Source organism: Onychostoma macrolepis, chromosome 07 (assembly GCF_012432095.1).
Source record: "Onychostoma macrolepis isolate SWU-2019 chromosome 07, ASM1243209v1, whole genome shotgun sequence".
NCBI classification, from domain to species: domain Eukaryota; kingdom Metazoa; phylum Chordata; class Actinopteri; order Cypriniformes; family Cyprinidae; genus Onychostoma; species Onychostoma macrolepis.
The window spans coordinates 36,729,687-36,741,651 of record NC_081161.1 but is presented as its reverse complement, the minus strand read 5'-3'; the positions used below and the strand labels follow the sequence as shown (position 1 = coordinate 36,741,651).

At 35.0% G+C, this 11,965-nt stretch overlaps 2 protein-coding genes and 1 long non-coding RNA gene across 5 annotated transcripts; all 3 read left to right on the top strand.

Moving 5' to 3' along the window:
* Positions 1-2,206: 2,206 nt before the first annotated feature.
* LOC131544429 (uncharacterized) lies at positions 2,207-5,576 on the top strand. Its single transcript, XR_009272130.1, has 3 exons — positions 2,207-2,430; positions 5,310-5,360; positions 5,512-5,576. It is a non-coding gene; the product is annotated as an uncharacterized LOC131544429 (long non-coding RNA).
* An 827-nt stretch (positions 5,577-6,403) lies between these two features.
* On the top strand, positions 6,404-8,301 carry LOC131544428 (transmembrane protein 272-like). Its single transcript, XM_058782612.1, has 4 exons — positions 6,404-7,291; positions 7,396-7,446; positions 7,602-7,793; positions 7,941-8,301. Exons 1-4 carry the CDS (start codon positions 7,231-7,233, stop codon positions 8,147-8,149), a joined length of 513 nt encoding a protein of 170 aa, XP_058638595.1. The 5' UTR covers positions 6,404-7,230; the 3' UTR covers positions 8,150-8,301.
* Positions 8,302-8,624: 323 nt separating this feature from the next.
* On the top strand, positions 8,625-11,820 carry zgc:103586. Of its 3 annotated transcripts, none has more exons than XM_058783219.1 (5): positions 8,625-8,796; positions 9,412-9,510; positions 9,708-9,819; positions 9,914-9,971; positions 10,084-11,820. In XM_058783219.1, exons 1-5 carry the CDS (start codon positions 8,790-8,792, stop codon positions 10,195-10,197), a joined length of 390 nt encoding a protein of 129 aa, XP_058639202.1. In that variant the 5' UTR covers positions 8,625-8,789; the 3' UTR covers positions 10,198-11,820. The 3 variants fall into 3 exon arrangements, with proteins under 3 accessions (XP_058639202.1, XP_058639201.1, XP_058639204.1); XM_058783218.1 differs by having other exon boundaries at positions 9,400-9,510; XM_058783221.1 differs by lacking the exon at positions 8,625-8,796 and adding an exon at positions 8,899-9,284 and having other exon boundaries at positions 9,400-9,510.
* The last annotated feature ends 145 nt before the right edge of the window (positions 11,821-11,965 follow it).

Genomic DNA, 11,965 nt, shown 5'->3' with positions numbered 1-11,965 from the left:
GAAGTACCATATTTTAATTTAATTGTGCTACTACAGTTGTAATATAGAGTTCTTACTCACGGCATCCAGTGTGTGTAATAACTGGCAAAAAAAGTTTTGTTCAATTCACATTTATTTGTATAGCACTTTTTATTATACACATTGTTTCAAAGCAGCTTTACAGAAAATGAATGTTTCTACATTACAAAATAAGAGTTCTGTTAACAGGTGTAACTGTGTCAAAGTAATGTTCATATGGCAGAAATGTTCAAAAATTAGGCTATACAAATCATGCAGTTAAGTAATGTTATGTATTCAGAAACAATGAACAAATTAAAGCAATGGTTACATGATTTGATCATGTTGATTACAATCATTTAGCAGTTTTGTATGTTTACTCAGAGTCAGAATCAGCTTCATCTGAAGTCCTCTCAAGGGCTGGCGTCATCTCTTCACAGGTGCTGGTCATCTGAAGTCTTCATAAGAAGCTGGATATAGTCAGCAGGAGCAATCTATAGATTACACCAACAAAATGTGATGTAATCATACTTGGGAACTGGCACTTTTTCACAAAGAACAAGGAAAGAATGCCAAACCCAGTGAAGAGACTCATTGTGAGGGTGATATCTCATTTCAGGTCTTCAGGTGGTTCTTGTTCTGAGCCAGATAGAGAAGGAGAAAAACACAGGAGAAATGGTTAAGTGATGCTCCATCACATTTCAGTCCTGTGGCATCTGCTCCTTCAACACAGTGCTTCTACAGTAGCTAAGACATTTAAGTATAAAATACAGTAATACAGTACAGGTTGATTGTGATTATGTCTATAATATAGTAGTGGTATATAATACATTTTTGGAAATTTACCCTAACACGATTCTGAAATGAAAACTACTCATCACTTAGGTCCATCAGCATCCTTTGCAATAAATCTAAATCTATTAAATAACTTCCCAGCAGCAGAAATCACATTTAAAAGCCTTAATTACACAACAACGAATGAAACTCAAATCAGTTTCGCCGATGGTAAAGCACGCGCTACCGTATTTTTGTCCGGAGAGCTTTTGTCCCAATAAGGTGGCATCCATTTAATAATTTGAAATAAACTTAAAAAATTACACTCAATAAGGTATTGCATACTATTTTATAATGTATAACAGAGGTGCAGATAATTGCCACTATTTGCAATAAGTAATGTTTTTCTCTAATAATGTTTTTCGCCACAATTAATCATACCCTTTTATTCAATATTTGCAATAAGTAATTAACAGGATCCTGCTATTTTAACATAGAATAAATAGAATGTAAAGCTGTTTGCACTGTGTAAATAGCATATAACTAAAGAATACTGCTATTTTCACTTAGTGTTTACATTTATGCATTTAGCAGACGCTTTTATCCAAAGCGACTTACATTGCATTCAAGTTACAGTTTTTACATTTTATCAGCTCTTGCTTTCCCTGGGAATCGAACCCATGATCTTGGCATGTCATATAAGACAATATTGTGATGCAAGATGTAGACGTGCTTCCAGCCTGTAATGTCCTTTCTCAGACAAACTGAGGAGAAAGCAGAAGAATAGACTTGCAAAAAAAATAAAATTGTGCAAGCTGGAAAAGCAGAACATTTAGGCCTACACTTCTGTTCAAAAGTTTGGTGTCATTAAGATTTGTAATGTTTTTTTTAAAAGAAGTCTTTAATGCAAACCAATACAGTAAAAGCAATATATTGTGACATTTTACATTTTTTTACTTATTATTAATTTATTTTCAAATGTAGACTATTGTAGGCTATCACGTAATGGCAAATCTTCTTTTACAGCAGCCATTACTTAAGTCTCATGATCCTTCAGAAATCATTAATCAAAGCCATTGAAAAACGTTTTTTGTTTCTTCCTTTTTTTTCATTTTTTTTTTTTCATAAATAGGCCTAGAAAGTTCAAAAGAACCGCATTTATTTGAAATAGAAATCTTTTACTGTCACTTTTGAGCATTTTAATGTGTCCTCGTTTAATAATTTAATATTATTTAAAAACAAATACATAGGCCTATTGTAAAGATGTGTAAATTGTAGAGATTCTCTTGAGGTCCTGTTACAATAACACAATGATCTCACTTAAGTTTTGGTTAAGGTTAATCAGTAATGAAATGTTTCCTTTCTCTTTAATATGACCGCCTCGTAGGCTTCTGGAAGAGCGTGCTGACTGGAAAGGTGTGGCTCATCACAGAAACATGTTGCGCTCTGCTGTAACATTAGGCTGGTTTGACTCAGAATTGTATCGACAGTTAGGAAATACTGGAAATTCTAACTACTGTCAATAAGACAGATAAGAGAAGAATTTCGTTATTTTCTTCATAAAGTTATGAGGTGAGGACTAGAGCACACACTACAGTTATGCTGTTTAAAGCCTGATAAAAGACGCAAGAGGAAACTTTTCTCGACATTTAAGCTGAGGTGAGATACTTTTAATGATCACGTACATAAAACGTACTGGTCCTTAGATCCATGTATTCAATTTTAATAATGTAGCCTACTTGGTTAATGTCTAATGATATCTTATTTTTCTAATTTTTTAACTTAGAAAGTAATCTCACATATTCAGAAACTATGATATTCTGAGAATGGACGATTCAAAGCCATCAGCATTTTTGACATCACTGTTTGGCAAGAACTGTAGCCTATTAACAGTCATGTTTAATTAAGAATACGTTGATTTTGTAATCTGTGTTAAACTAAAAATACTGCCGTCCAAAGGCAACGCGCAGATGTGGTTAAAATTGAGTTAAGTCCTAAAATGGGCTTTGTGACACCTGTTCTGTCTTGTGACAAAGTCTCCTGGTTCAATTTTGTCCCGTTTTAGAGAAACGAGAGTGTCAGAATTGCAGTAGGGGTGAATTAAGGGTGATTGGGACAGTTTTTGAATTTCTGGCTTGTGCAAGGTTTCTTGCCATAATTTAAAAACATCAGCCTTTAACACGTGATTTCTGTAATTGAAGAGGAAAAACATTTATATTATAATGAAAGGATGCATGACGTACACTTTTCTGTAAGCTGAGCCCAAACATTTTTTTTTTTTTTTTGGTAACATTTGGGTGATTGGGACAGTACATTTTTTCATTGATTTAGGGTAGTGTAAGAATATTTACTGTATTGCATAGGATAGTTCATACTTTGATATGATGTTATATGCAATATTTCCTTTTCTCATAATTAAGAGTCCATGTTTATTTCTGTTCAACTTCATTTCTCTGTTCATAAATCCATTCAGAAGTCATACAACACATGTAACTGTGGTAAAAGAAGGCTTGAAGTCCAAAAGTCACTGAAAACATTTAATAATCAAATAGACAAGTAAAAAAAAGTGCTAAAGGTCCAAAATAAAAAAAATTAAATAAAACTATGTTAGGTGGCCCCATCACCAATTAACTGTTTGACAAACACATTTAACCTGCACAAACCTTTAAAAGACACATTAATATGGTTTGTTACTGCAACAAAATCAGTAAATAAATAAATAAAAAATTATCTATAAAGTTTCTATTTTCAGAATGCTTCTATTTCAGAATTTTTATTTTAGCAAAATCTAGCTAGTTCATTAATATTTTTGTGGTTGATTAGGGCTTGCACAAATACAAAGGTTGGAAACCACTGATTTAGGACATACAGAGCACATACAATGGTTCTCTATTAAAAGGTCGATAATTTTCTTAATTAGCAAAGTCTTTAAGCACTGTCCCAGTCACCCAAAATTATGCTGTCAAAATAAAACAACCTAATTCTGAAAATAGAAACATGATATTAACACATTTTTACTGATTTTGTAGAAGTAGTGCATCATATTTATGTTACCATCAAAAGTTTGTATAATATAGTAGCTATGACAATTTTAGGACCTCATTATGAAAACTAGCAAAAGCTTATGTCATTTTCCTCAGTTCATGCGTTTCATGGTCAACTCGGATTGATGCCTGCCCCACCCACCTACATGATGTCACACCAATGAGGGCATCCCATTTTATGTCTTACAGCTAGGGCTCAACAAAAAAAGTTTTTATTTTCACTCATTAGGTGAGAAAATAAATTCTGTATAGTTATACTGTCCCATTTGACCTTATGTCCCAGTCACCCTTAATTCACCCAAAATCCAAGCTAATACCAAGGCAAACCGCAGTAAGTGAAGTTACTGCGTTCTGGCTTTGTTTTCGAGATGGTCCTCACTGCAGAACACAAGATCCAGGAGGCGTGGTTGGACTCCTCCCACCTTACATTTACCTAAACCTACCCGTCTCCACCCCCTGATCCCTAAACCCACCCATCTCCACCCCTAAACCTACCAATCTCCTCCCCCGAGATGTGGATCCAACCCTGCCCCCTGGATCTTTGTTCTGCAGTGAGGGCCCGGGGCTATTGTTGTTTTCCCGTTTGACAACGCTGAGCGGTCTGCCTTGGTATCCCGTGGCCAAATGATGGTTGACCTCGCGTTAAAACGCAAATATCCAAAGATGGGTAAGGAAGATAGCAAAATATTAACTCCTAGCAAGGCAAATGACAGCTTTATAATCAGTTAACATCAGGGCTGTACACAGGATTTGATAAATACCGAGGTCCCAAAATGGAGATAGGTAGGGGGGTTGGGGGGTATGCTCCCCTGAGGAAATTTTGATTTTTCTGACTTACATGTGTGCATTTTAAGATGTTTTAAGGCTCATAAATTGGATGATAATAATATAGGTTTAAAACCAAGTCAGTGAGCAGTAGTAGCATAAATTATTTTTCAAGATAACAGATTCTTAAATATGAGAATCAGATTAAATGTCGCAGTGAATGATCGACGCTATCAAACGATCTTGAGGCTTACTACTGAGCAATTTTAACATTCACAACATGCAAACATCAATAAGTTATTAAAAACAATCAACATGTAGTAAGAAACACAACAAGAAATCTGGATGAACACATTTAGTTTGTAGATGCTGCACTTTGCTTTAGCAATAGTTTTTTAGTTGTGTAAGGTCATCCAAAGGCAGAGTGCAATATCTGCATTTTGGTGGTCAAAGGTCACATCAGTGGTCATGGTTTTTATCTATAAAAAATTTCATCCCAAGAAGGCTTTAAATGAATGCATTGCCACTAATCTACACACAACATGTTTGACTGGCTGATGTAAAAACTTTAAAGGCATTTTTCTCAGTTTCAGTGTTTGTGTATTACTGCACTTTGCCTTTGTAGGGCAGTATAGCCTAAATGATTTCCAAATGTCCTAGTTTTAGTGAATACTTGGCGATTTACGAATGTGACAGTATTCTTGTCTGAGCAATCTGTTTATTTTTTAGTGATACTAGCTGTTGTTGTACTGGGGGTTATAATTGCTGCCATTGGGATTGGTAAGCGTTTTTACCTCATTATTCACAAATAATGTGGACTTAATAACATATTCCAGTATAATATTGACAGAAACATTCACATACTTTGTACAGTAAGCAAACACACCCCTCTTCTCCAGAGACCGCTGAATTTTATGTTTGATTTATTTAGGGGCCTACTTCCTGAGAGACTGCCCTGTCCAGCCCTACATCCCAGTCTACCTTATAGTATTTGGTGTATTTGTTTTGCTTGTTCTGATAGTGAGCTTGGGCTTATTGTATGGTACACTTGCAAAAGACACCTATGAATTGCTGCTGCTCTCTATGCTGATCATCTCCGTCAGCGTCATCCTCTACCTATTTGTTGTCTGCTGGTTCATCACAGGTGAGTGAATTTGTCAAACAGGAGTTACAGGAGGAGGGGTGAAAATATTTTATAGAAAGAATAGTGGAAAAATACGCAAAAGAAGGTTAAACATTCTCTGCAGATAAAAAATTAAAGGTGAAGCATAATGTTGTGACAGGTGAAGAATGTGGGGCTGTAAAGTCATAATTCACCACTGGCAAGATGAAGCTTTGATAAAAGTTGTCTGTTTGTGCAGTAGAAACACTTAAAAAAAAAAAAAAAAAAATGTGTGTTACATTAGAGAAAACAGAGGAAAAGGGTTGTGGTGAAAATAGGTTGGAAAACTTCAACACCCATAATGCACTGGGCTCGATCATGTGAGCAAAATAAATAAATAAATAAAAGTTGAAAATTTCTATTGTTGTTTAAATTTCACAGATATCAAAGGAATAGCCTATTTAACTCAACCAAAATGTTTTCTCTGTGTATTGCAGGGAGTGTCTGGATATATTCTGTACATCCTCCCAGTTATGACCCAACAAATGAAGAGAACTACTGCAACAAAACTCTGTATCTCTTTGCATTCTGGTTGAATACAGTCTGTTACGGCTGTCTGGCTGTCTTGCTGCTTTGTAGTGGACTTTTAGTGCTTTATATATGTGTACAAAATACTTGTCAAAGACCACAGTCATTGGCTTCAAACTCTCAGCAACAAGCATAGGATGTTTCACAATGTGTCATGATTTTATATTAAGCAGATGCTTTTATTAAAATCACAAAATAATCATACATTTGATCAATATGTTCCCAAATCCATGACCTTGACATTATATATCCAGTAGGCCTATAGGGCTACAGAAAAGCACCTTTTTAGGGTGAACTGATCTGATATGATCTCAAAGTCAAAGTCTGGTTTATTGTCAATTCTGCCACATGTACTGCACATACATACAGAGAATTGAATTTGCGTTACTCTCAGACCCTTGGTGCATACGGATTACACTAAACACTAGCAGTAGAACGTAAAAATACAGATAAATACAGATTAAATATATAAAATACAAACTATACAAATAAGAACATTGTAAAAAAGATAGATAAAGTGGCACAAGGCACATGGCAGATAGAGTGCAAACCAGTGAGATAAACAACAGTGCAGATATAATGAGTGTAGTGCAAAAACAGCTTGTCAGTCTGTTTAAAGTGACAAAGTGCTCAGAGAGCAGTCTTACTATTACTATTACTAGTCATACTATTCAGATTTTGTTAAAAGAAAATGTTTATAAAATTAGTTATAAAGGCAAAAAGGTGGTTGTTATTTTTCAGTTTTGGTTTGCAATAACAGTTTCTCAACATTTCACCAAAGGAAGTGTTTTAATGCTACTGGCTGATTCTGATGACCACAGAACTGTGAAAACATTCTGGTTGACTCAGAGCAGCTCTATCCGGTTTAACTTAAATATCCTATTCACATCTTCAGATTGACGCTAATTTTGGGGGTCCTCCTCATGTGAAGCAAATTAATAAGACAGAATTCACATTTTTATGCACAAGAAATCGTTGAAGATGGAGACTACTGAGACAGCTGCCAGAAAATCTTTCATTGGTAAGAATATCAAGAAACCTATATGCATATATATATATATATAAAACTAATAAACTACAATAAAAAGAACAGGAAAACTTTTTTCTTCTTTCTTTTTTTTTCAGTGATGATTAACATGATTGCATGGATGATTTTAATAACAGCTACTGGATTAGGTAAAGATCGGTTTTTGTTTACAGTATAAAATATTGATGAGACCTGCTTTTAACTAAGCATTGCATGTCAATTAACAAGAACAGGAGAAGCTTTATCACACACTGGAAACCTGTTTTTTACTCTGTCATATGGCTGTTTGGATAAATGTTTCTAGGAACGATCCATGTTCATGAGTGCCCTGTTCAGCCAAACCTCCCCATCTATGTGACTGTGATTGGAGTGACTGGTCTGCTTTCACTGTTGGTCATGTACCTGAGGAACACTTTGGATGACTGTCTGCTGGCTCCGTTCTGCAGTGCTTTCAGCTTTATGCTCTACCTATTCATTGTGTGCTGGTTCATTGCTGGTGAGAGAAAGAGATGTTACATCACTGATAGTGAAGGACAAAGTTATTGTCAGTGCAGTGTTAGCACAACATATTTTTATTAATATTAATTTATATATAAATAATAATGAAATTAAAATCAGTGGTGGGCTCATGCTGTTCTTTCAGGTACCAACTGGATTTACTCCATATATCCTCCCAACTATGTTCCCACCAGTACTGGAGACCACTGTCACAGAACCCTGTATCTGTTTGCATTTTGGATTAACAATCTAGGCTTTCTTTGTGTGTTCATACTGTCTCTTTTTTGTTTGTATACCATTTTGACACGTAGGCATATACTGTTCACCAATAGAACGCTGTATGTTAAAATTTAGCTGCAGACCTAGTTAACTCCCAGTAATGCTCTAAAAATGTGCTGTATTATTTATACTGGTATGAGTGATCTTATTATATGCGTTTGTTGCAAGAGATGTTCTCTAATTTTTTCAGTGGTTGTTTCATCAATAAAGTTCTTGATGTTTTTTAACTGTATGTGCAATAATATACCTTCATTTATTCATCAGATTATATTCATTTATTAATCAAATATTTCTTGAGATTTGTTCGCGATAAAGCAATCAAAACAAAGATTAACAGCACCTTATTTTATATTATTAAAGTTTTTTTGTATTTGTTTTTGAACATTAGCTAAATCTTTTTTTTTTCCAGTATATATTTTATTGTGAAAAGTTGTACATTTCAAAATACATAAATTAAAAAACGTGTTAAATTGTTAAAAAAAAAAAAAAAAAAAAAAATTTGAATAATTCATGAGACGGTTGTTAGCAAAGGGGTCGTTTGCCCCGCCCACAACACTGGCGCTAGGTCAGTTGTCCTGTCACAGCACCCGTCCCAGAAATGTCATTATTCCTGGAGAGGCAACAACAACAACTGTTCACAAAACTGCGATATATTTTGAAAATACGCCGTCAGAAGGACTATATCTAGTCCAGCGTAACAAGACGGCTAGTTGTTATGGCTGGTAGGTACACATTTAATCCAATACATGTAAAACAAACACTCAATGCGGCTTTGAATGACTTGGGTAAAGTTGGTTTTATATTCGCACATTCACAACATTCACACATTTCCGCGTTCAATAACTTTCTAATTATATGTGCAAAAAATGTTTCTTCTGCAAATTCTAATCGGAGACATCATTGTCAACCTACTACCTTTTTTTTTCACCATCGAACAAAATGGCCAAGTATTGTTTTAATGGCATATTTACTTGCGAATGTCCACTGAATGTCCAATGCAGTGCGGTTAACAAAGTAATTGAATGCAATAGTCCGAATGTGCGAATATCAAACCAACTTTACCCAAGTCTTTGAGTGCACGTTAGCTAGTTGATCTGTTTGGCGTGTGCAGGTTACTTGAGCTTGACCCAGCGCAGCCTACTATCAGGACTTTGTTGACTTATCTGAATCCCTCATAATTAATATGCATAAACAACCTCATAGTTTTGCAGTAAGAGATGCATTTCTGTAAATACAACAGCGTGCCTGTGGTATCATAATTGTGTATTGATGCGCTTTTTGTTTTGTCCTTTTTTTTTATTTTGTCCTCAACTGTTGTGGTTAAGTTGCGGAACTAGTGGCAAAATGCTTGCAGGCACGAGAAATGGCTTACTGTCCGTACAGTGGGTTTCCAGTCGGTGCTGCAATTTTGACAACAGGGGGCGCAATTATCACTGGTAGGCGGATGCAACTGTTTATTTATTTATTTGTTTATTTTATTGCATCAACTTTACAATCAAACAAGGTTGATGCAGCTGTTTATTTAATTTTGTTTGACTCAGGCAACATGGCTCCATAGCATTTTATCTGCCATATAGTCATCTCTTTATCATCTTATGCTGTCAAGAGTGTTCCTAACCATTATATGTTGTAGGCTGCAATGTTGAGAATGCCTCCTATGGCCTTACTGTATGTGCAGAGAGAACTGCGATACAGAGAGCGGTCGCAGAAGGATACAGAAGATTTACAGCCATTGCTGTAACATGGTATATCATATACAGTATATTCCGAATACAAGCTGACTTATTGAACAGAAAACATATTCAGTATGTTAAAGAATCCCTTTCATTTCACCAACAGTGATATCAAAGATAGTTTTGTGGGACCCTGCGGTGCTTGTCGACAGGTATTAATGGAGGTATGTCTACACTCATATTTCATTACATTTGTCAATTATTACTTTTGAACATCTTTTCCTTTATCTCAGTTTTTTTTTTATATCCCTTTTTGTCACTTGCTCTTTTTTTTAGTTCGGCACAGAATGGGACGTTTACCTCACTAAGCCAGATGGAACCTATAGGAAGACCAGTCTCAGAGACCTCTTGCCTTTAGCATTCACCCCGGCTCACCTGCAAAAGAACTGAGTGCACTACCCTAAAATAAATTTAGGATTGATACCACCTATGAAGAATTAAAATGTGAAGTGTCACGTGAGCTGTGCTGTACATGAGGCTGTTTCAGTCGCAACATCATCTCAGTCCCCACTAGAAAGCACTATACACCATGCAGTCGAAAAAAGTCTTTATTCAAATGTAGTACATAAGAATGGGCAGAAATGTTTGAACAAGTTTCACTGAATATCAATTTTTTAATGCATAGAAAATAAACAGATTGTTTGGCATTTCTTTAAAATGTAAAAAAAGAGAATTTTTAAGCTCTTTTTTTTTTAGTCTAAACCTTTTGTCCCTTGTTTATTTAAAGAATATAGAGAAAGAAAGAATGGTTTAATACTTCATACATTTTCACACAAAAGTATAAAATTATGCTGTAATAAGGACCTATTGAGGCTGTGTGAATTAAGTTGGTCAATTTAAGCAGATGTCTGTTGGTTGACCTAATTCACATGTACGATCAAAAGTTTGGTGTCAGTAAAAAAATCTTTTAAGAAATTAACACTTATTTATTTAGCAAGGACACATTAAATTGAATTACAAAAGTTACAATAAAGACCTTTATAATGTTACAAAAGATTTCTATATCAAATAAATGCTGTTCTTTTAAACTTTCTGTTTATCAAAGAATCTTGAAAAAAAAAAAAGTTTTCAACTGAAAAACTGTATTTTCAACTTCTATGATTTCTGAAGGGTCTTGTAAAACTGAAGACTGGGGTAATAATTGCTGTAAATTGAGCTTTACTATCACAGGAATAAATTACATTTTAATTTGACAATATTATTATTATTATTTTACTGTATTTTTGTTCAAATAAATGCAGCCTTAGTGAGCATAAGAGGCTTCTTTAAAAAACATCTTTGGATAGAACACGCAGGATGCCTTAAAGCAGGGCTTGATGAAGACAGTTTCCCAGAATTATTGGTAATCCTTGTGACCCTGTTGCTCCGGGACTGTTTGAAATTCTCCTCACTATGAGGCAGAGGGGGCCAACATACTGTTCTGTCACATGGGAAAAACACTCACACATTGTTCTCTTGGTAGGCTGAGAGGGAAAGTGAACATTAGTTGGTGGGAGAGAGCCACGACAAAAAACAAGATCTTTGTCAGGAGTATTTTTTATTTTATTTTTTTCTGAACTAAAATGAAGCATTAAGAAAAGTGTTGACAACAAACACAGAAAAATTTTAATTGAGGACTAAAGAGGGAAGCAGTGTTGGAAGTGCAGTGTTCAATGTGAAGAGAAAGGAACCATAACATCTACAGACATAAAGAAAATGTGACTGCACTTTATTGCACAGTTTTGGTCAAGCAAACAACAACCTGCTTCTAGGGAAAGCTTTTTAGTGCTTTTTAACACATATAATAATGAAATACAACAATGCTCTGTATTTTTAAAAGATTGTGAAAAGAAAAAAAAGGTTTAGTCACTTTAATAGATCTTTACTGTAACTGTCACCCGATGATTCATCCTTTGTGTGCTAAAGCTTTTGTCACAGTACAACCCAATGTTTTATGACATGCTTGTGCAGTAAATGCAGTAGAAGACTATTCAGTCTTGCACTTTATGAGCTATTGCTGATCAGAACAATCTCAAGACCGCCTGACTGTATCAGAAAGAACTATTTTTCCACTTTACTCATGTTTTCAGTAAGGACAGTAGGCTATATTGGTTCTCATGGGCATGTTTGTGGAATGAATTCCAGTTCACTCAAGTGAACTCAGGCTCAGTGATGCGCT

What these genes read in the sequence shown, in the direction of transcription:
- zgc:103586 (XM_058783218.1), top strand. An exon ending in ACAGCCATTGCTGTAACATG is followed by an intron (nt 9,820 to 9,913) that starts GTATATCATATA and finishes TTTCACCAACAG; the next exon opens with TGATATCAAAGATAGTTTTG. An exon ending in GTCGACAGGTATTAATGGAG is followed by an intron (nt 9,972 to 10,083) that starts GTATGTCTACAC and finishes TCTTTTTTTTAG; the next exon opens with TTCGGCACAGAATGGGACGT.
- LOC131544428 (XM_058782612.1), top strand. Translation starts at nt 7,231, where the DNA reads ATGCACAAGAAATCGTTGAAGATGGAGACTACTGAGACAGCTGCCAGA. An exon ending in TGCCAGAAAATCTTTCATTG is followed by an intron (nt 7,292 to 7,395) that starts GTAAGAATATCA and finishes TTTTTTTTTCAG; the next exon opens with TGATGATTAACATGATTGCA. An exon ending in AATAACAGCTACTGGATTAG is followed by an intron (nt 7,447 to 7,601) that starts GTAAAGATCGGT and finishes AAATGTTTCTAG; the next exon opens with GAACGATCCATGTTCATGAG.